Source organism: Phallusia mammillata, chromosome 4 (genome assembly GCF_965637545.1).
Source record: "Phallusia mammillata chromosome 4, kaPhaMamm4.hap1.1, whole genome shotgun sequence".
NCBI lineage: Eukaryota > Metazoa > Chordata > Ascidiacea > Phlebobranchia > Ascidiidae > Phallusia > Phallusia mammillata.
In genome coordinates this window covers 10,141,604-10,165,132 of record NC_137255.1, presented here as the reverse complement: position 1 = coordinate 10,165,132, position 23,529 = coordinate 10,141,604, and the positions used below count along the sequence as shown (strand labels likewise).

General features: G+C 38.3%; 2 protein-coding genes across 2 annotated transcripts; one reads left to right on the top strand and one right to left on the bottom strand.

Annotated features, from left to right (window-relative positions):
* The first annotated feature begins 915 nt into the window (after nt 1–915).
* LOC145222776 (glypican-6-like) lies at nt 916–23,363 on the top strand. The gene is made up of 13 exons (XM_080088977.1): nt 916–1,336; nt 1,571–1,729; nt 13,115–13,247; nt 13,464–13,647; nt 13,941–14,021; nt 15,321–15,486; nt 18,692–18,822; nt 19,513–19,794; nt 20,087–20,211; nt 20,468–20,659; nt 21,178–21,332; nt 21,642–21,714; nt 22,081–23,363. The coding sequence occupies exons 1-13, from the start codon at nt 1,141–1,143 to the stop codon at nt 22,199–22,201; spliced, it is 1,998 nt and encodes a 665-aa protein (XP_079945103.1). The 5' UTR covers nt 916–1,140; the 3' UTR covers nt 22,202–23,363.
* Nucleotides 8,426–10,380, bottom strand: LOC145222796 (uncharacterized). Its single transcript, XM_080089006.1, has 2 exons — nt 9,989–10,380; nt 8,426–9,598 (listed from the first exon to the last, which is right to left on the bottom strand). The coding sequence occupies exons 1-2, from the start codon at nt 10,318–10,320 to the stop codon at nt 9,541–9,543; spliced, it is 390 nt and encodes a 129-aa protein (XP_079945132.1). The 5' UTR covers nt 10,321–10,380; the 3' UTR covers nt 8,426–9,540.
* Nucleotides 23,364–23,529: the final 166 nt, after the last annotated feature.

Below are 23,529 nucleotides of genomic sequence, written 5' to 3'. Positions count from 1 at the left end.
CTCAACCTCTGCAAAACAAAATACGCAGGCTAGACCTTGAGAGGAATAGCAAACAACTTGCACGATTTTAAAGTTCGCTATTTATCTTTTGTGAATCGATGTTCATAATTTTAGTTTACTATGTAGAAGAGACTTGAAGAGTAATAGTACAATAATAGCATTTGTTTTAGCTTTAACTTTAAAATGTAAAAATCTGCTTTCCGTTTTGGTTGCGTGAACACGTGCGAGAAAAAGGTTAGGAAGTCGTTTTTCGCAGCCTTCTCGCGCAGTCTTTGCGTCTTTGAAACTCGTTGTCTCGTTTGCCGGCTTCGTAACTCAGCGATAGCGATAGCGTGTTTGTTCGTTGCTGTATGTAAGGAGACTAAAGGCTTTCCTGTTTATTATGTATTGTTTGTTTTATTTCGCTTTTGCAGCTTTTGCAAAATAGAATATGGTTTCCTACTTCAAACAGAAAACAATAGACAATAGCGTGTTATATACCCGTTGTGTTTAGTTAGATTTAGTTTGGAACTGTGATTTCAAGGATTACAGCAGCAGATGAAGACAAATCACACTCACAGCTCACTTACACATTCAAACTACACAAACACATTAGACTTGTACAAAGTAAAGTTCAGTAATGGCAAGTTATTGTTCTGAATACGTTTTGTGACAGAAAAAGTGATTTCAGGGAAAGTAAAAGTCATTGCATGATGTAATGTTTCTGATCATAGTACGTGTTTTAAGAATGATAAACTGTGATGTTAACAATAATATGTTTTGAATTAGTTCTCTACATATATTTGTTCCTTTCAATGCAATATGCATAAAGCATGTTTGTAGAGTTTGACAATGTTTTGTGCATTTAAAAAAATGCTTTTTGTTTAGTGCTTTTTATTTCTGTAAGTTTGAAGTGGATGTTTCCTTTTTTAATTTTATTTGATTTACAGGTCACCTGTTTTTGTTGTGTAAATAAGTTTATTTTTTTGTATTGGAAGGTTTTTGATTTTTTTGTTGCAAGAGTATCTTTTGTTTGGAGTACCACAATTATTTTTGTTGTGAAGCTACAGAAAAGCTCACACCTCACACTAAAACTCACAACAAGTTCCCGAAGAAGCTGTCACCTGCCAAGGGTGTGCAAAAATATAAACTTACACAATCATGGTGCTAAACTGCATCAGCAGGACTATGCATTTCACAACTAGGCTTGTGCTTGTGGGACTATCACTGGCAGCAATTGCCACAGCTTTAAAAACTAACAGAAGAGGACTACGTGCAACAGACCCATGCACAGAAACTCGAAGAGCACTGCAGCTTTCCGGATTAAAGCAACCTATACCTCATACTGCTGTTAATGGTATTTTTGACTCATTTTTTGGCTGGATAAAATACATTTTTACAAAGTAATTACGCCATATACAACGAAAAATTAAAAAAAAATGTATTTTGGTATTCTTTGGTGAAACATTGCAAACATTCTACACATTATGTCCCTCAGGCATTCATGCACACAACATTGTATGCTCAATCACTATGGTTCAAATGTATATTGACTGATGTATATATATTTCATTGGGTCAATTATTTTTAGGCCAAGCATTGCAGATGTGCCCACGGGAATATAGCTGCTGCACGAATGAAGTGGAAGCCAACCTCATTACGCAAAGCAATCTGGATTTTGAGATCCAAGTGGAGCGTAAGTGTTCTTTGGTGGAGCACATGTTCAGCAACAAATCAGCTAAAGTTGATGGTAAGAGTGGCTTTTGTTTAGGTGTAAAAAACTGCTTTGTATTTTGGATAGTAAAATAAATCCACACAACTTCTGTTGAGATTTAAACGCAAGTTGATTTTTTTTCCAGAAGCAACTATTTTGTTATTTTGGTAAATCGTATGTATATTTGTACACTATTGTTGCATATGTTACCGAATTTACATAAAAAGATGCATTATGTTTTCACAAAAACTATACAGCCTTTTTTTTTGTTAAAATAACTTTGTCAATTGTTGTGGATATCTATGGTGACCTATTAATATGTGTAACCATTACTACAAGTTATTGTTCTATGCACTCTGCATCTATTAAAGTGAAAACTTAATTGCGTCAAATGGTCGCGATTCATTGCCAATCACTTCCTTCCTAAATCGGCATTTGACCCATGTCTCCATGGGCAAGCGACCGTGCGGGAGTCTTCTTGCCTTTCGTGTTTAGAAGGACGTCCCCCCTGCCACCACTTTCAGCCTTACAATCACCTTTTAAGTCACCTTTTGTGCGAGCACAAAGCTCACCTTTATCGCTGTGCGGCGACGAATTTCGCCCGCGTTGGTCTTACTTTTGTTCCTAATTGCCCGTGATGATGGATGTAGGGGAAAAGACGGACAAAAGCGAACTGCAATAAACCCTTTCACCGCTGGTGATCAGTTTAGACCTGTTGTAGAAACTAGAGAGGTGTTGGACAAACTTCGAACGACCCACGATTTATCACACGCAGAGGTTTCTTTCGAAATTGATTACATCATCAGTACAAATGTAAAGTTCGTTTAAAAACGTTTCGTCGATACAACAAAACATTGCTGTACAATCTTTACCTAAGAAATGGTTTGTCCGAAACTGAATTTATGATATGTGTGTGTGTGTGTGTGTGTGTGTGTGTGTAGTCCCAATAAGAGCTTTCATAGATATGTGCTTTACAACCAACGCAAATTTGTATGTGTATATAATGTGCGTGTTAACCGCGAAATTACAAACAATTACTTCATGCCAATATGTCAAAGCACCCATCTTAGTCTGTGGGCTGATAATGGCTACCTTCCACTATCAATTACCCGTTCATTCATGGACTTACAGACAAACGGCGGTTAGATCGTCCAGCCGTACCTGGCACAGTCCGCTCGACCATCATTTGACGCTGCCACACAAATCCTTGGCGTGACATCGGCATGCCAGAACCGCCAACCTCACGTCTAAGTTTCCTGTTATGGTTGTTGCACTTCGCCATAACTCCACCAAAGGTCCGCCTCAAAGCCCTTCACCCTTTCATCCCCTATTGCTGAGCCCTAGCACCTTGTTTGCGCCGAAAACACCGCCCAGCAAACTTGCATCACCCGGTTCGATCCGGTTACCCTTCGACGACGTGCCAGCGTTTTTGATTTCACGGAATTTGGCGTGTCCTTGTCTAGCCACCCCGGAGGTACTCAAGTGACTTTTCTTTTTGGTTTGGCTGCAATTTCGGGCTGTTTTTGGCAAACACAGCGCTTTTGCAATATCCAGCTAAGTTTAGGGGGCCCTTAAGCCTTTGCATTCTTGACATGCGTTTAGTTGACCATATGCACCCGTTCGTGGTATTTTGATTCTTTGGTCGTTCAACTTTATCGGATGTGCTTGAAGTCTGTGATTGAAAATATAAAAGTTGTGAAAAAAAACAAGGAAGTTGGCGCAAAAGATGTTTGTTGGTTAACAGCTTCAATGTGGCACTTTTACTCCCATGTTTTCTGGTTTTGTGTATTTGTTTTGCAAGAAATAAAACAGGCTACAGACGAATGTGCGACTTTCTCTTAGCCGCTCCCTCCAAGTGTAGACATAACATGTCAAAAGCCTCCAAATTCGCCTCACGTTGAACCGATATCAAAAACATTCCCGACAAATTATCTAAGAGCGGAAGTGAAATTTGTCTTGATCGCTCGCGGCCAACACACTTGGCCGTGCGTCAAATCTCGGCCAACGTGAAAGCATTGCGACAGTGCCCAGGTGAAGTTACCCGAGATGCGATGCCGTTGGCCGGTAATTGCACCCGAACCGCTTGAACCTCCTGAAACCACCAGTCCGTACCACAAAGTAGGATACTCACCTTGGGAGTTTTTGTCGTGTTCTCGGGGAGAAAGGAGACTAAACAATGTAGTTTGGTGCAACTAGCATAATAGGGCTGTAGTTTCGTCTTATCGGCATTGGACCACGATCAGAATGCACCAATTTGTCCTTAGAGTGCATTGGGTGCTATGACTTTTATGCTTGACTATTCCCCTACCAAAAGCAAAGGCTGTGAATCAACAATCTCGAATGCGAGTGTGGGTGTGTTATGTGATGAGTCATGTCGTAGCTCCAGGGTTATCAAATCCCATCTGCGTGGACGTTTAACTTCTCCCCGCCATCACCCATTTTATGTAATATTCTTTAGCCTTGTGTACTGTTGAATGGGAAAAAAAGACTGTTGGCGTATATTGAACACAGAATACGACCTCCACGATCGATGCTCTATCTTTAAAATTAATTGCAAAGCAAACGTGAAAATATTTACCAACCTCTCATAGTTGTAAGGTCAGCTATTGTGGGCTTTCAACCTGTGTTAGATATATTAGACACTTAACAAGACCTGGAAAACGCTTCATACATTGCAGAAAACGTTGTTACCAAAACAGTTACACTTTTGACTGTGAATCACAACAGTTGATTCATCAACCTTTTTCTGATTTAAGAAGTCTCCAGTTGTCCAAGTCAGTTAATGACTGAAGTTTTTCAAAAACTGTAACATTGTTTGTACAGACTGCACTCCTGAGTTTACAAACACACGTTGCACACATACTTCTCTTTGTTGGTTATTTTGTTGATTTACGTGTGCTAGTGAAGCTCTTCAGCAACGTAAACTCAATGAATCATTTTAAACACGGGGTTTTTATGATGTTTGTTAATATTCTCGAGTTCCAAGTTGGAGTTTACAACCAAACAAGACATTTCCGGAGTAAAATTTTACAAAACCCGCTGCCAAAGTGATGGAAATAAGGTCTTCCGGTAATATGCTCGTAAATGCTGCGAGGCAGTGAATCTCGTTGCAGCTGCGTTGTTTACCTTGTCGACGCCACCATTATAAATCTCTGTTTGCGCCCGACTACGCCAGCTCGGCGCTTTGGCAAATATTTACGAAGGCAACTCACACGAGTGCAGCGCGGGTTTCTATCCCCTTAACGGGGTCACTGTATTATTTTTAGTCTTTGTTTGTGTGCGTGTGTATACAGCGTGATAAACCTACTACAGAATGTCGAAAAACGCCTAAACTAAAACACCCGCCTTCTGCTGGGCACAAGGTCACCCAACTTAAATAACGAAGTGACATTTCATTAGTTATTCCCTCTTTGGTTATCCGTTGTGTGCAAGTTACGTTTGTTTGATACACAAAAGTATAAAATAGCGATGCTCAAGTCGGGCATAGTTTTCCCCATTTTGTCCCGGTTGTGGAGAAATAACATCCTTATCTCACTCAATGGTGCTTTTTATACTCTGCATGTTTTACCGCTGGTGTAGTTTTTGTGATGACCCCTCTTGGCATCCTTCGACATTGATCATATCTTGTCGTGATATGCGATCGTATCTTGTAAGTGACGCGATCTCGGCAAGATCTTACCTTGCCGCAGTAAAATAGGCGGCTTTGATCGAGATTTTATGTCTGTGATCGACACCTGAATATCGCATATGTGTTTTACCCCAAGCAGAAAGTTTGTTTTCCCTGATGCAAGTTCACGTCTTCCATTACAGTCAGCCAGTTCTGTCAGCTGCCTTTCACGCTTGCCCTTCCCATTAGGCGGGGCGACGTTCGTGGCTTTTCTGTTGCACTTGTATCAGTTTTCAAGGGCCCGGTTGACCCCCACAATCCGCACTGCGCCCCACACAAGTGAAATTCAGCGTGGCCAAGCCGATGGAGGGCTGTCACGCTATCAGAGGTGATAACAAAGCCGGCACAGGCGAAAGTGTCCTGGCTTCAAAATTGAATTTGAACTCGAGAACTGACGCCGCTGTTGTCTTATCGCAGCGGGTAAGTGAAGGGAATATCCGGCTGATATTAAGAGCCGTCAACAAAACTGGGCCGCCAGATTCGACCACAAGTGCCCTTGAGACTGCCGTCGTCACTCGAAATAAAAATTGAAAGTTCGATTTTAAAACTGTTTTAGATCAGTTTTATGACACCACGTTGTATTCTTTGATCAACATGTTTTGCTTGGGAAGGATTTTGCCTTTGGAAAAAGTGGTTCTGTTGGTTTCCTTTACTGTTTGGGTTTAGTCACTCTTTCCCAGAACGCTGATAAATAGTCAGATGTTTCAAGTTACATTCCTCTTCAGCCTGTGCGTCATTCTCCAACACGCCAGACAACTTATGTTGGAAGTACGACCACAAACTTTATTGTTAGGTGTGTATACCGGTACTTTGTACATATCGATAATGGCCTGCTTGTGTTTCAAAAGGTTATGACAAATATTGGAGATTGTAACGACGTACTTGTAACACGTTATGAGGGCATCTTCTTCTTTCATTCTCGTGTAAAACAAAATTCAAAGCAAGTTAGGGGTGATGAAACAAAAATGTTGTGAATGCCAAAACAAATAAGCTTTGTTCTTAAGTGGAAAATGTTATGCATAAACAAAATTAGTACTTTAACACAAATAAGAAATGCGTGCACTGTTTGAAGATGTTGATAATGCTCAAGTTGTGTGAATTGTAACAGTTGTATTGTGTAATGTTCGAAATACATCTGATTCCCGACTTCTCGTTTCAAACAGCCCTAATTGTACTAAATAAATCCCAAAGTTTTAACTTTGTGGTTGTCAAGCGTCTTTCGAGCTTTTAGTTTAAACCCAGTTTGTTGATGGAAACTGTTTGGTGGGTCACTGTGAAATTCTCCAGCTGTGTTTACAGTCACAGCATCGACCTCGTATACGATAACACGATCTTAATTAGTCGTTTTCCAAACACTCAACGTCGTCCATACTGCAGTCAGACACACGTCGCTAAAACTGCTCTTAATCTTATTACATGGGCGAGAAATGGAACACAAAGCAGTTGAAAAAGTGGGTTTCCCTTACCTGATTTTGCTGTTGTTCACGCTTGAGACGCCATGGGACCTTCTGTGTTATGTGTAACAGATGGCAAATATTTAGTAAACTGTCACGAAAAATCGAATATCAGTAAACTGCGATTGCAATATGATTATGGATTCCCTACTGAAACATAATGTTTTTACTTATTCTTCGTACACCGGATTGTTTCCATGTTTGGTTTGCGTGAATTTGTTCGTTTTTTACAGGCGATATCTTGTGTTGTGTACAAAGCATTTTTTTCGCCTTGATTAAGCCATACATTGAAATTTAAACCAAATTAAATGTGAGCATTTTTGATCATTGCGATAATGCCTTCAATTTACTTAAAAGCGACACAAACTTATTTGTTATGGTCCTACGATTTTTTTAAGAGGCTTCATAAAGTTTTGTTCAAAGAGATTTACACATTTTTAGTCGTTTTCGAAGTAATTATTTTTAACGTACTGTAACTGAATTGTATAAATTTGTTGAAGCAATATTGAAAACAAGGTTTATCCTGTTACGTAACTTGCGGGGCTCCGGGGTAGCTCAAGCGTTTAAAATCGTTCACTAATACCTTCTTCTCGTTTGAGCTCGCTTTTGACGGTTACATGCTAAAAACTGTCTAAATTGGCATTTTTTAGTTTGCTTACAAACCGCTGTAACATACCGCCTGTTGGTTATACAAGGCGGCTAGATGAATGCGGTTGGGTGAAAAAAGTAGCTTATCGTGTATTTTGTAGCTTACAATCAACCTTATCGTTCAGCTGTTTCTAATTTCCTGTGATTTCGGCCGTTTACTTCCTTTTCCGCTGTTGTTTTAGTCATTAGGTCGATCTTAATACAGTACTTCTATTATAATGGCTCTACAAATAAAAGGGCAGGAATAAGTTTTGCTTTGGCTTTTGAGACAGCCACAGGAAGACTGTTTCCCGAAACTGGTCCAAACGCAACGACAAAGAATTAATAAAAATCACGACGAGATGAATTTATGATTTAAAACAAGTTTACAGCAACAAATTATCTTACATACGGTTTTAAATTGTTAGCCATCACCTAAAAGACAAGACGCTACAAAGCCCGTTTTGTTTCCTCGGTATTGTGCTGTGTCATTGGTATGGTTTTGTGATGGTTGAGTGCTGTCCTGCGGCCGATTGTTTTGATTCGCCAAGCCTATTTGTTTCCTGCACGTAACATAACAAGCAATTACGAGTGACATACCTTAAGGCACGCGGTCGTGAATCGTGGCAGGAACTGACGACAGAGTTTGACCCCCACATGCCGACGGTGTCAGCGCCCAACGAAAAGTTTGTGGCACCAAAAATGGAGTTGTTTGTACTTTTTTCTTTGCTCCAGTTGAGCATTGTCTTGCTTGGTGTCAGGGCCTGTCCGTTGTCCAGGTAATACATTTTGTTGACGTTGAACCAAATACCCATTGTTTGACTGGCCAATGATGAAAGATGTTTATCGTATATGGCTTGCATAATTTTAAGGTTTTAATATTAGACATTTTTGTTCGGTAATGTATCTCGTCCGAGTGACGTTCAAAATAATTACGTCACAAGAAGGTTAAAGGTTGAAATGTTATTATCAACGTAAGTTTTATAATGTCTCGTTTCCAGATGTTGTACCAATTTTTAATTTTACCATATTAAAAACAGCAAATTTAGAATGTTTTTTATTCCATTGTTTTAACATTATCATATTGCCACTCGAGATTTTACCGACGTAGGAAAGCATTATCCCATAGCAATGTCTTGTTTATTTTGCTTTCCCTATTTGAAACCGTTTTTCTAGCACCGAAGTAACGTCTAAACTATACATGATTGAGGAAGTGTAGCCTATAATTCCAACACTCTGTCCCATTCGCGTTATATATAGAATTTGATTCAAGGTAAAACCGTCTCATTATATCCAGCTTTATCCCGAAGGTGAACAAATTACTTTGGTCATGTCGTCATACACGCAAGAATGACGACATTTATCGCGATTGTAATTGGCCACTCTAGCCTGCCCCTATCTACTTGTTAATCGGCTGTAGAAAAGAAAACTTTATACAATAACATATCTCAACATCGCCGGGAGCATGACTCGGTTCAGAGGTCAAGTACGTAGCTTTTTAGCCAGGAGCTTACGTCAGAAGTCAGTACAGCTGAACAATGATAAGCATTTACTTGGAGCGATGGTTCAAAGCGTTTCTCTTGTTTTTACGCTAAAAACTAATTTGCGAGAAAATTTAAAGGTTCACTTTATTTTGAATCCCAATTTAGGTAGCTTTTTTACTTAAGACTCGCATATGATCTTGCCAATATTGCTAGAAAATGAATATGTACGTAACATTTCTAAAGAACTGCCTAGAAATATGCATAAATCTCAATCAAAAGCGTGAAATAATCCAAGGAATATTAATCGCAAAAGTATGATGTGGACATTTAGGTTGTTGTGTTCGTTTCTCTCGTCGAGACAAATCCTACAATTTTCCTATTTATAATCATAACCAGTAACCACCACTGCCGCAAGTTATAAACAGCGCTCCAAATCGTTAATCGCCTTGGCAGCCGTCGTTCGAAGCGAGTGCGGTTTAACTTCCTTTCATCTTACCGCAACCTCTTGCCAGGCATTAGCGCATATATATCGGCTCATTCGTTCTCTCGGGCCTTGTCTTTGCTTAATTTGCTCCCCGCTGCGTCTTGACCGCCGTCGCACGTTGCTCGGTCCATTCATCTGCCTTTCTTGCCGTGTTTGACGAGCCTTATCCCTTCGATCGCATCCCTCTGGCTGAAATGCAAGACACCGCTCGTAGGTGATTCTCTTTGAAGCCACCGACACTTGTAGTTGTAAACAATACAGCGCTACATTCTGCCGCGAGCTGCTGTACAGGTGTTTACAGTTATGCATGTGGGCAAGGGGACATTTTGTCGATAATAGGTGCAGTTTTGGGTTACTAACAACTACACTTTAAAAACGTTTCCCCTACTTTTTGATATGACTTAAAATGCAGAACAAACAATAATGATTTTTTCGAAAATTGAGTTGTTTACCCCAGACTTTCTTGATTTTTACCGAGAAAGAATATGATACAAAGGTCTTTAATACTGCGACTTCATTACATCAGAAACAACTGCGAATTTATTAAAATGGCTTCACCCCGTGTATGCGCTATATTACCTGGACACTAAGCCCTTGGAGACCAGCACAACAATGGCCAATATGTGTTGTCCGAAATTCCAAGCGACAACTTGGCCAATTCGACGACCACTCTTGAAAGTCTGCAGATGCTTATCGCGCCTTCCAGGTCCGGCTAATTCAGTTCGCACGTTCAGCCTGTTCAGGGATCTCGCCAAACCAAACAATACTCCCCATACAAGTCGCCCCTGAAAGACCAGGCTGCCCATTCTTGCGCTACTGCAGCCTGTGCAAGCAGATGACAAACAGTCGTCCTTGTCCCTGGAGGCTACGACATCTTTCGGCATCTTGGCAATACTTTGTTTGACGGCCATGGGTTTGTTAAAGGATTTTAAACAACGAATCCTCAAAAAACAGTTCTTTGATGTCCGTACAGTTTTAAGTACCTAATGCAATGATTTGAGAAATTAGGAAAGGCTTTTTGTAGTGTCGTTAAAACCAGGTAACATGTACTTCAAAGATTGTTCTTTTATTCTTTGAATTGCATACAGCAAGTTATTATCGCATTTTCTCTAAAACTCCCTGTCTCTGTACGGTTTGCTTAAAATCTACCTTAAGTGGGCAAACATAAGCCCCCATTTTGTCACGAGTGTTTGAGAAGTAGGAAAATGCGTTTTATCGGTGACTGATAGAGACGGTAAACATGGACCCTATGGACCCCGTAAGCAGGTTCTTGTTTGCTTCTTGTTAACTAGCTTGCACATATCGACAAAACAGCCGCCTGTCTTCCTGTTTAACATTCTCCTGCGGTTTGTTAATTGGTAGCGAAACATGTGTTGAACACTCCAGGTAACGTTGCTTTTGCTGTCTTGTGCAGCTGTTTAAAATGTCAAACTTGTCCAAAACGGCATGCCACGCATACTGTGTTATGTACGTGAGCAGGGACATTTAGGAAAAACACAAAGTAATAATTTATTATAATCAACAATAATATAGTCAAAAGATTTTGCGGAATAAAAGTGTTTCCTGAGAAAAATGGAAGTAATGGTTTTTGTGGAGATTGTATGGTCGCTTGTCGTGCATTAGAAGTGGACAGATGAGTGCTAGAGTCCAGCTGTGTTTGTCCCCGTAATCCCCACTTCTGTCACGGGATTCCAACTTCCCGGAATGTCACTCAGAACGGCGACTCAAATGTCCTATGTCTGCCTCGCAACACGTTCGCACCAATAAAACTATTTTGTTGAATTTTTGTTATTGTACGTGTTCAGTTTACTCATATTAGTTGAACATAAAAGCTTTACTGGGTCCCCTTCCTCAAGTTTTTCACACGTTTTTTCGAAAGAAATTCGCATTTAAACCTTAGTAGATTGACCGTTCGGTTAAAGCCGCCCCAATCGGTTAAAATTTCAAATGAAAGGCCGGTATGCATCTTGAAAAGAACTTGTGTTTTTTAAATGTTTGTTTTCAAAAATGTAAAGACGGTCCAAATTTTGAAACACTACTGCATAGATACGGCTTGCGAACTTATTGTAAACAGATGTATTGACACTTAATTACTCCTATTCCCCATGCGCAATGAACGAATAGTTGAAAGGCCAGGCGAACGACTTTGTGCGTTACATTCCATCTCCAATTACCTGGGGCGCTTCATTGAAGCCCGACATTGCAGTCTTATTCGCAGGTAAGCCTTCCGCCACAGACATTCGTAGAATTCCGCTACAAACCAACTTCAGTTATGGGACCAAATCATTAACTTGGCTGCCACCTGTGAGGAATTTGCCCTTTAAGGTTTAGTTAGGCCACTCTGAGCTGGGTTATTAATTAATTTTCCCTGTTTGTTGACGCTAGTGTCAGAAAACCATACCCAGTTGTTGTGTGGTTTTTCTCTTTGTGTACATTGGCTTGAATGAGTTGATTTTCATCCAAATCCAGCTTTAATTTTCAGATGTCAAACAATTTTTCTTTTTTTGTGCTGTTTTCCTTGTGGTTACTCCTGGTCATAATGCTGAGTTATTTTAACATATACATAAAGTTGTAAAAACACCTTATTGTGACTCTTGAGCTGATGGGAAATAATAACGGATGTTCTGGTATTTCTGCGCATATTTATTTTAAACCTAACCTTTTCAATGCAATAATGTCATGTAATGCCCAAACCCATTAGCTGGAGCTAATATGAGCTGTCATGATTTAGTAGTAATCTGAGTTTTTGGACCACCCAGAGTTTCCTTTTGATTGCAACAACCCAGACGCGCCATTGAGGAAATGTTAAAATCTAACTGCAATTAAAATTTATTTTAATTAGCTGCCAGCCTAAATCACTTTTATGATGATGTCGTGTCAATTTTTAAAACTAATACCAACGTACTGGAAATTCTCTTCTTTGTGTTTGTTTTATACACATCATAGGTCTTGTGTACAATATTTATGTAACAGCGATGCAAAAAAAGCATATATTAAAATTTTTTTGTGATAAAAATATGGCACACTTAAGTGGTTTCCTCTAGCCTTCCTTCATGTTACGCCCCATTTACTTACAATACTATTTCTTCCGTCTTTCTCTGTCAAATTGCTCTGTCACCCCATTTAGGTAGGTTTGTGACATGGTCCATTTGATCGACCCTTTTTTTCCAATTCCTTTCACAAAAATGTCTTCAAACTTTTGGAAAAACCAACTGAAAACCTAAATACAATTTTATGACATTGTACGTACAGTTTAGCAATGTTTAAATGTAAACACATAAGTTATTTATTGTCGCGGAATGTTTTGTACAAAGTAGGTTAAATACAAAGCAAATTAATCCATTTTAATACATTTTTTGTTGACAATTACCAGGGCCCATCAACAAAATGATCTAATTAGCTTTAATTGAAAACCAATTATCATGTGTTTATTTTGGTGTAGCATTTGCAAGTGAAAAATCCCCAAAACACTCATGAAATTTGATGTAAATTTTAAATCCACCACAATCCCCTAATATTTCGTACAAATTCATGACATGCTAACTGTATTAACCTTACAAATTTGCATTTATCTTTAACTGTACCCAGCCACAACTTACAAACTAAAGTATTACTTGTATTGTTTTGAACAAAAGATACCCACTTTTAACTGTTTTCTGGTTTTAATAGACCCATCAGCTCTAATTGTATTAAATTTCTGTACAGATTTTTTTCAAAAACTGGTTGACAATGCCAAAAACTCGCTTGATGGACTTTTCTTCCGTACATATGGGTCTTTGTATGTGGACAATTCTGCAATTTTTATGAACTTATTTGACAACCTAAAAAGCTATTACCAGTAAGTTCCTTAAATATAGCGTGAGACATTGAAATGAGTCCCTGATATCATTGGCTTGTGTAATTATCCAATAATTTGTAAACTTGGTAAAAACTTTAACGAATAACAAAGGATTTGGTCCTTTAAAGTTTATCTTTAAAAATGATGTCACATAACATGAATATGCTATAAATATATATTGTAATTTACTGCTGTTATCAACTTCTTTCTGTTCAGTGGGGAAACAATGCTTATGGAAGAGATCTTTGACAACTTCTTTACCTCGCTACTACAGAAGGTTTTTAAACTGATGAACTCAAACTACATCATAGATGATGAATACATGCAATGTATTGGGGACAAGAGCAACACTGATGGACTCCAACCCTTCAAAGGCATGCCACGCCAGCTGTCCATGCGTGTATGTATTTCTCTTAAAGTTAATCCAGTGTTTAATCGCTTGTCGTAGTAATAATAAAGATCATTTAACTAAGCAAAAGCTGTTTTATTTAATGTGTAAAGAAGGCTGTACAGTGCCATGATTTTTTTATTCAAATATTATTGCTTTTAAAAATACAATAAAAACCTGAAGCATTGGTTGGTCAAGAGTTTTGCCTCAGTGAGTTTGTGTCAACAATTTCTCTTCCTGTCACCAGCTGATGACAAATATTTTTCTAACCCGACCCCGCAACCAGATTGCCTTTGTTTGCTCAGGTTCACCGAGCGTTCATCACCGCACGATCCTTCATTCGAGGTTTGGAGGTCGGCAAGGAGCTTGCGTTCAAAGTTGCCAAGGTGGGAAACCGCACTGTCATGTGGAAATTAATCTCACTGGGGAAGAAAAATGAAACTAGTTAATAACTTTAACCCATGTTTCTTGGCATTTTCCGACATAAAACCCCAATGAAGCAGTGGTTCTAAAACCGGCTAAGCTTGCGATACACTACAAACCGTAGGCGTAATACATACGCTAAAAAGAAACTTACTATGTAAAGTGGTGGATGCGACTTCTTTTTAACGAATATGTTAAAATGATGATCTCCATTTCGACGTCAAGCCCCAAAGTCCCTTTACTTGAAATGACGGTGCAAAAACGTTTTTTTTGCGCCAGCACAGTTTAAGAACCACTTATCTAAGGTTAAACATTGGCCAAACCTCTTAAGTTACTGCCTGCAGCTGATTTAACCGTAAAAGTCAAAGCAAGATTAAAGAAGAGCTTGTGCAAATCATAATTATTTATAAACATCTCATGGTAGTCATAATTATCAAAGTGCGTTGGTGTTGATTGACGCACTAGCTCTAATGACACAAACGCCAAGACTAAAGTACACAATTTTACATCTAGTTAAGTTAAGTGCGTGTTTAAGGCAATTAAAATCATCCAATTGTTATCCCACTTTTTAATATCGAAAACGCATTTTAGTATTGCCATATTAGACTCTGGTACAATGTCACTTAAATATTACAATGAGATTACACATGAATATTTTGGCTATTGTGATTTTTTTCTGGAAAATCTAATTATTTCGGTCTTTAACCAATGTTTGTTTTTCCAATATCGTGACACATCGAATTTGGATTGAAATGTTATTTTGCTGATAAGAATGAAAGCCATATGTAAACATCATTTCTAAATATAGACGTTATTTTCAAAGCCACCTTTTATACTTATAGCGACCCAACATAAAATGTGTCTTGCATTTTTTTATGATCAAGCTCACAAAGACACAACGCCAATATTACATAAGTTTTCTATGTAAGTTAGGAATGTGATACCTGTATTAAGGGAGTTAAAGCCTATTGATTAGGTCTTGGGATTTATAACTAGTTGGCGGAAAATGCAGAACTGTTCGATAAGAAAAAGAATTATTGCAGTAGGATATGTCTTTTGTCAAACTCCTCCGAACGATTTTATTGTGGTTGTATTTTAAGCTGATCACATCAAACGACAATAATACCATAATTCGCGTTAGTATTGTCGTGAAGGATTATCACAATATTCAGTTCCATTGTTGTTGATCAGCACTGGGGGTGACGACGGATTTCTGCATACACAATGTCTCACAAATCATTGTCAATTGTTTGTTATTACAGTTTGATCCGACTCACGAATGTACGAAAGCCTTTATGAAAATGTCGTATTGCTCCAAATGTCAAGGAATCACTTCCATCAAACCGTGTCATGGACTTTGCCTCAACATTATGAAGGGGTGTCTACATGATTACAATACTTTGAATTCCGTTTGGAATGAATACATAGGTAAGTTTCAATTGTTTGTGTTTCCTTTTAGTGTAGTGCACATCGGTTGTGACCGAGCATTCGTCGTAATAATGTGTGTTTTATATATACGCGTAAGTAATCCTTTTTTCTATATATTTCTTCCCTTCTGTGTTGCACTTCATAACATTTTACAAATTACGATGGAACATGCAAACTGGTTATGATGGTAAATTCCCTTTGAAAGAGAACGTTTTTACACCAGTAATTTTCGGTCAGTGTTCCATGGAAAAGTAGTCAAACTAATATATTTCTTGCGAAACACTAGTCTTCAGCGGAACACCGGTTAAAAATCTCTGCTTTAACCAATAAAAGGTTTCTTTAGATTTCATACATCTGTATATTGCAGCAGTTGACATGGGACTTAATATTACGCAACTTAAAACGCAAGTGACGTTAGGCAAAAATAATATTAACTTTGCCTTTAAAAAAGAGAGACACGACTGCGTGGTACAAAATTATGATACAACTTAAAACGTGGTATGTTCCATCAGACGTTGTTCAGCGCGAAACGAGCAACAATCTTCAGCGACCACAGCTTAACTTTCCAAGCTAAACGTAACAATAAGTTTCAAGTATCCAACCTGAGTGCTTGACAATGTCCAACCCCGATCCCTGTTTCAACAAGCTTAGACATACAAAAGCCGTACAATGGACCCCAAGGGCGGACAATTTTCGTTCGTGTTTTCGGTTTTTCTTGCCATTAAAATAACAAACGGATTCCCTATCGCATTAGCTGCGGCCTTTTGGCGGGCGGGAGCCAAGTTCAGCCCCAATTTCGTCGCTTTGTTTTGTCAAGTCCACTTTACGCACGACAAGATGCACTCGGTATTGTATGTTTTTTTCCTGCTCGATCTTAAAATAGCAACTTGTTTTGACTTTGTTTTGGTGTCTTAGGCGTTGCTGGTAACGTTGAGTGCAGGTTGCTGAACAGGTTTTTGTCGGTCACTGTCTCGTTTAAGTCTTCGCTTAATCCCCCTGGTTTGAGTGAAAATTTAAATGTTTTCTGTTTAAGATTCTCATTTCTCAACTTAAGAAACACAACTACCCAATATAGTTTTAGTTTTGAGCTCTAGTAGTGTCGATTTGCTGTATTTTGCCAGTTTTTCGGCTACCTAACGAATATTTATGTTTTTTGACAACCTTCTTTAATATGTGTTTAATTTTGGTCATTGTCGGTGATTAAATGTGAATTTACCTCTTTATTACAAAGCTATAGCAGGAATTAGCGTTCTGTGGAAAGCTGGTAGGTCACTGAGCTTAACACCTTCAATTACCAATTCACCAAAACAAACGTAAGAGTTTACCAAGCTGTCCCGTTATTCACCTGCCACTAAACGTAACAACATCTAGCAAGTTGTGAAAACACTGTAAACTGATCTAGCCTTCGCTACGTCACACTTCAACGATTCTTGTTTATTGTTGAGGCGTTGTGACGCAGACAATAAGCCAGTTCCAATCAATTATCACCCAATAACACAGTTTGTAAGTGGTTTAACTTGTTCCCATGGGAAGTGGAGAAACCAATGTCGTTGAAACTTAATCTCAAGTGTTGCCTTACCTTGACTGGTTCACGTCAAAAGTAGTAAGCATTAATTAATGTCACAATGTCTGTTGGTTTCACCGCATTTTTTGAGTTCTACACAATGGTTGTATTGATGCTTGAATGCCTTTGTAAAACAAAATAGAAAAGAATGTATTCCTTTTGGTTTAAATCGAGTTCTGAATGCGTTCACGCAAATCTAGGTATACATGCACATAGCGATCCACATACATTTAAACTTTTTTGCGTTTAAAAGTATCTTATTCCAATAATGTAAAAGTAAAGGTGAAGAACCGCAGTTGTATATTTGCCCAGTTTCTGGTTGTTGTTTCATGCGCAAAGCGCCGCAGATTTTTTCCAATTCACTGCCGACAGCAAATCATCTAACCACTATTGCTGGAAAATTGCACCAGCGGTTTTGGTCAAATAACCAACAGAGCCAAAATCACTTTAAATTGCCCGAAAACACGCAAAAAAATGTCCCAGACCAGTCAAAAGTTTATCCCGGTTCAGCCAGATACACAACTGCTCTTTTATTTTTTGTATCCAGACAACATTTGCAATACACAGTTGCCTATCTCTAACCTCTTCTGCTTCATCCAAGTCAATTTCGAGCGCATTATCATACAGTGATGTTAATAAAGTTAGTATTAGTACCCCACAAAAATGCCAAGAATTCTATTTTTTAATAAACCTATCAGCATTTCATAGTTATTTATGCTGTTTAATTGCTAAATAAGCTACCTTAAGTGCGTGTAATAGAGAGATTTAACATTTAAATTTAAACCATTTTCATCAGGGTTAAAAAGGGTATTTTGGGTCGGTAAAAAATGTAACATATATTCTTTGTAATACTGTACCGAGTAGTTTTCACATGTCAACTAAAAACGCGATGATGCATTCACAAACAGAAAGCGCTTCGTTGTCAGTTGCAGTTACACAAGCGCAACTAAATCGCTAACCATATTACTGATGTTAGGTGAAACAAACAATGGTTGCTCATTCTTGTAGAAGCCGATCACGTTTACATTGAGGCAATAATTTTAGTTGACTAGCAACTTTACGAAAACGCCACTTTTCGACAGACGAGACCGCTTGTGTTTTCCATCTTGACATGTGCACAATAAACAAAGCTGTTTTCATCTTAAACAAGACTTGTCTATGTTTCACACTGAATTAACGTATGTACTGTGCAAAATACATTACGTGAACATTACAACAGTTTGAGCTCTTGTAAATTTCTTTTTGCACCAAACTTTTAATTTAAGCAATTAGTGTGTTTTGCTACACATTTATAGACAAGTTTCAGCTTTGTCATCCATATGTGTTATTAAAAACCTACTTTGTTTGTTGAATTGTAACAGTTTTTATGAAGTACCCAAGCGAGTATTATAATGCACGGATGGCATATATTGTTTGTGTTAATAATTTTGTCAATATGTGTTTCAAATTAGAGCGTTTAATGCTATATCAATATTTTACTTGGCATTGTATGGGGTTATTGATACAAAAACACGCAATTTAAGATTAACCCCAAGACAACTGCGTTTCTCATCAAACAATTTAATCATTCTGTTCGTTAAATTGCTCTCTGGTACTTAACAATCACTATTCTCCATATTCATTACCTCAATTATATTACAGACGCCATGCAATTGATTTTGGATCGCCTTGAAGGTCACCACAACATAGAGAGCGTACTCGACCCGTTTGCCATCCGAATTTCCGAAGCAATTATGACGTTACAAGACAGTAAACTGCGACTTCAAACCACGGTAAGCACAAAAAGCTAAGTCTATGCCATTTTTGCTGTACTTGGTATTTTTGTTGGTCCATATAAACCTGTTTACCAGCAAAGTTACCGATCCCAAAATGACACATTTTCCAATTTTGTGATGTTAAAAACATGCTGATTTGGATTACAGTGTTTTATGTTTAGTTTGCCTCAAGGTGCCGTGGCCTTGTTAAAACTGAACTTTCCATCTATGATGGCACTGAACATTTCTGTTTACGCGATATTATTGTCGCAACTTTTGATTTCACTGTGTTTGGCCCGTCGCCTGGTACACTTGTTTAAGCATTTCAATCGAAATGGCTGTAAAAATGCACTACGACATTTTCAGATTGCATTGATTTTGCAAACAGCTGTACTTGTGGTCAGTGAGTTGTAAATTAGGCTGTGTTGGACTTCATAACCCCAGTGGTTGCACTTTAAGGCACAAAATACAAACTCTTTTTTATTTCGGTATTTATAGTCGTTTTAATGCGTGTTGCATTGGAGTCTTAAACAGTGCAACTTCCCAAACAGAAGTGGTTTATACATCTAATCACTACTATTAACGATAGCGAAATTCATGTGCCTAAAATTAAATTTTCAACGCCTGTCGCGTTTGGCAATTTTAGGTCAATCAAATTGTCATCAAGCTAATCAGTATTTGCCATTTTTGCAACCTGATGCGTTTTAGATTTTCGCGTTATGTGGAACTCCACCAAAAGCCAACACTAGCGACTCTGGTGGGGAGTTTCTCATGCCATTCGGTAACCTTGGGGGAATGGAATCTTTCGCTTTACCTCCTTCTTACGAATGGCCGAGTAACGGAAACGGGGAAACCCCATCTCCAGCGGATCTCGAGAATTATCTCGCAAAACTTCCGGGCAGCGTAAAGCGAGGTGAAGGCACCGTGGAATTTGACTTGACCGCATCCAGGGAAAAACGTTCAATGGATGAGCGTGATGATACAGACCGGGTATGGACAAATGACGTTGTTTACGTTTTTACCACTCAATAGTGAAGTGATTTTTTGAAGAAAATCGTTTTTTTATGTGCACCACTGAAGTTTTACTTAAATGGGGCTTATTTTACCAAAATTTGATCAATGGTCCAAGATTTATTGGTTCCAAAAACATGGACATTTTACTTCTTTTAAATCTACGTTTTTGGTGGCATAACTGCTATTGTGAGCAATTAACTTTTAAAGACAATTCTTCATAAATCCCCCTAGCCGAGCATAAAACAAAGGTTTTGCTTTCAACCAACAGAAAAGCACTAGACGAGCTCGACGTGGAAGGAGACGCCATAAGCAAAGATTGAGGGAAAGTGATTTTACTGATTACTCCATGACAAATGTGGACCCGTATACTTCAAGCCAACCTAATCCTGATTTGTAAGTTGGCTTTGCATTAAGACTAGTTTGTACTTTTTCGTGACTTGTATTTCCATTTTTTGGGTCACTGTAAGCCAATAAAATTTTTGACTCAATATGATGTGGGTATTATGATAGGAAGAAAGCTATTGTTAAGGGTTATACTCACATATGTGTTGTTGGAACATGATAAAATCCCGTATATTGTATCACTTCAATGCAAGTGTACTCCCGCAACCCTCTTAATCATGTTTCAATTGTTTCTCATTATGTGCAGATATGAATATGGCGACACTGACAAAACAAGCGACCCTTCAGATGACACAAGCCTGAAATCCTTAGTAACAGAAATGCGTGAAATGCTAAGAGCGACGAAAGACCACTGGACGAATCTTCCTACTGCTGTATGTAACGACGTAGCAGCCGCCACTGACAGCCGGTCGTGCTGGAATGGCGAATCGGAAGGAACGTAAGTGATGGCGTCATTCAGTAGTTGTGAGGTTTAGAAGAACTGTTAGTATCGAATATCCAAAAAGTGCTTGTGACACACTAAGTGTTGTATGTCTGCTCATGTACAAAACTGTACAAGGAGGTGGTGTGTTGTCATTAGGGATGATCAAAGAAAAATATGGAGTCTAGCTGGATTCGAATCTAAAATGTTCAAAAAAAAATCTAAAAACCGATATGAATTTATGAATTCAAAAATGCAAACGTCTTAGTTTGTAAAAATGTATGATTATATTTCCGCCAACATTTTCTGTTGAATATTTAAAATTTATACAAGACTTAGATTTAATATTCTAGATTCGAAACAACTATTCTAGAACAACCTATTATTGTTCGCTACATTTCGCCTTCAAATCTTAAGACATGTGACTGTACAGTTTATGTAACACTGTTTTTTCGTCAACATGTCAATGACTAGCACTGCGCCACTCATAAACTATATCACACCTCAAGAATAATATTCAAACTTTTTATCTGCAGCTACGACAGTCCGTCAGTTGAAGAACGTTCAGAAAATCCCGAAATAATCGGTCACATTCCCGATCAAGTGATTAAAGCACAAACCATCGCTATGCGTGACATTATTGGACAGCTGAAGAATGTCTACGTTGGAAGAGATCCGTTTCCTAGCGACGGTAAGTTTCGGTTAAGGACGGTTGTTGTGTTAATATTTAGGTTGGTAATATATGGTGCTCAGAATTTTATGAAAAACGGTATTTATGACGCCATAATAGGATTTTCCTACCTGAGACGTTTCAAAGTGGTTGAATGTTTATTGAAATTGTTCATTGAAAAATGCAGGAGAAACGTTAAATGGTTTTTCTATCGCCACTAGCACTTATTAAAACCTTTGCTTTTTACCAAGCTCTGATTTGGGATCTTGTAAGTGATTGAAAAAAGCTATTCTAAATGTGTGATTAACTTTGTTGTTTACTTTTGAACAGATGAATCGTACGAATCATCCGGTGATTATTCGGGTTCAGGAGAAGGATCAGCTGATGGGCCAGACGAGAAGAGGTCAGTACATGTAGTTTAGGTTGCCGATAGTCAAGTGTATTTATCCTAACGAAGGCGACCTGTATAGGACGTCAAAGCGTCGGTACAAAAACACAATTGCCAGAAGAGCTTTATATGGTTGATCAAAAACTTGTGATCAAATTGAGATGTGAAATAGTTAAATTTATATTTTGAACGTTTTTTTTTCGTGTCCAAATTTACCATAAACCATACACTTTTTCACGTAAAAAATCATACTTTGATAACTTAACCTGTCTTGTATAGCTAGCATAAACCTAAATTAGCTCGCAAAGGAGTGCAAAGATTTTACGGGGCGTTAAACCTGTTGAGCATAAAATCTAACTACTACTATTAATTACATCACAGTGACGTTGTGAAACCACTTTACAATGACCCCCAATGTCCGACATGTGGAGGAACCAATCTATCAACTACCTGGTCGCTTATGGCTCTTACAGTCATAGCATGCTGGCTGCTGCAAAAATAGAAGAGCCACGTCTTTAGAAATACATTGGAACTACCTCCAGAGGAATAACAAAGACAACTGTCACCAAGCGTACATTATCGCAATTGCATACCTGACGTCCGTGACGTAACTGTCGGGGTCTCGTGACGTCATACTGGCTCAGTGCGCGTCGCGACACCATGCGGATTTTTTGTTTTCGGTGCTTTATTTCGTATAATGTGAGCATTTTTGCATCAGCTTGCGTTCGTTTTTTTACCAGATTGTTCACTTATTTTATCACGTGCCACTCAATGCGATCAAGGTTTTAAAGGAAATTCTTTTTTTGTACTCAGCGAATTGTGTGTTTTCTAAATAGCCTTATTTGGCGCATGCTGAAAAAAAATAACCGACAAAAACGTAATTACACGTTTCAGTGCCCATTCTTGGTCAGTTAAAGTATTGAACTGTTTCTGCAAAAAAAATCTTATTTTGTTGGCACTCCGAATAGTCTACTTTTGAAAATAGGTTTAAAACAAGAAAAAATTATTCATTGTGCATGATGATATGCCTGCAACCAAACGAGCTACTCAACATATTTTCAGTTTGTGGTGTGCTCTATGCAAACCAGGAAAACCCGTTTTTTATGGCACTACAACGTTTACTTTTCCAAAAGGTTCTATCAAAATTCAGTTTTGCATCTTTTCAACAGCTTCTTAATGTGCTATCTACTTACTTTTTTATATCGAGTCACACGGTGGTTAGATGCCTGCCGGTTTAAGGCACGCTGAATTGTCTACAAGGCATATAACCTCGATTTTTTATCAGTATTTTCTACAACTGCCCTTCATTCCTTAACCAACTCCAACATGAACAAATCGCACTATTGGTTGTTGCTACTAGTTTTTAATACAGTTATAAAGCGAAGCATATTGAAATGGCGATAAATTTCATGCTTTAAATCTATTGCCGATTCCAGCACATTGGCATACAATGGTCTGACTGAATCACTTTAAAATATTCTGTAAATTTTGCTACGTATTTTGTTTTGCGGATCTCAATGTCGCGTATTATGTGTTTTGCTTCTTAAATCTTGTTTCGTTTATTTCCTTGATCGTTCATTTGTCCGTTTCTATTCCTGTACATTTCGTTTCGTGCCTTTTTTACGTCAAGAAGCCCATTTTTAAATACAACGTTTGTATTTAAATTCTGTGGGTTCTAAAAGTGTGTTGAGACAGTGCAGCTTTGGAACTTTAGACTTTCTTTTAAGAATATCATATTTTGTTGAAGAGTAACATTTTTGTTTTTTGGAATGACAGCTTCCGTTAAAGTACGAACAAGATTATGTTTAAAGTTTATCGAATACTGTAAGC

Bases quoted from the DNA above. Each gene is read 5' to 3' on its own strand.
- LOC145222776 (XM_080088977.1), top strand. From the start codon at position 1,141: ATGGTGCTAAACTGCATCAGCAGGACTATGCATTTCACAACTAGGCTT. The intron at 21,333-21,641 runs GTAAGTTTCGGT...ACTTTTGAACAG, and splicing joins AGATCCGTTTCCTAGCGACG to ATGAATCGTACGAATCATCC. The intron at 21,715-22,080 runs GTCAGTACATGT...ATTACATCACAG, and splicing joins GATGGGCCAGACGAGAAGAG to TGACGTTGTGAAACCACTTT.
- LOC145222796 (XM_080089006.1), bottom strand. From the start codon at position 10,320: ATGGCCGTCAAACAAAGTATTGCCAAGATGCCGAAAGATGTCGTAGCC. The intron at 9,599-9,988 runs GTAATATAGCGC...CTTGCATTTCAG, and splicing joins TCCAAGGGCTTAGTGTCCAG to CCAGAGGGATGCGATCGAAG.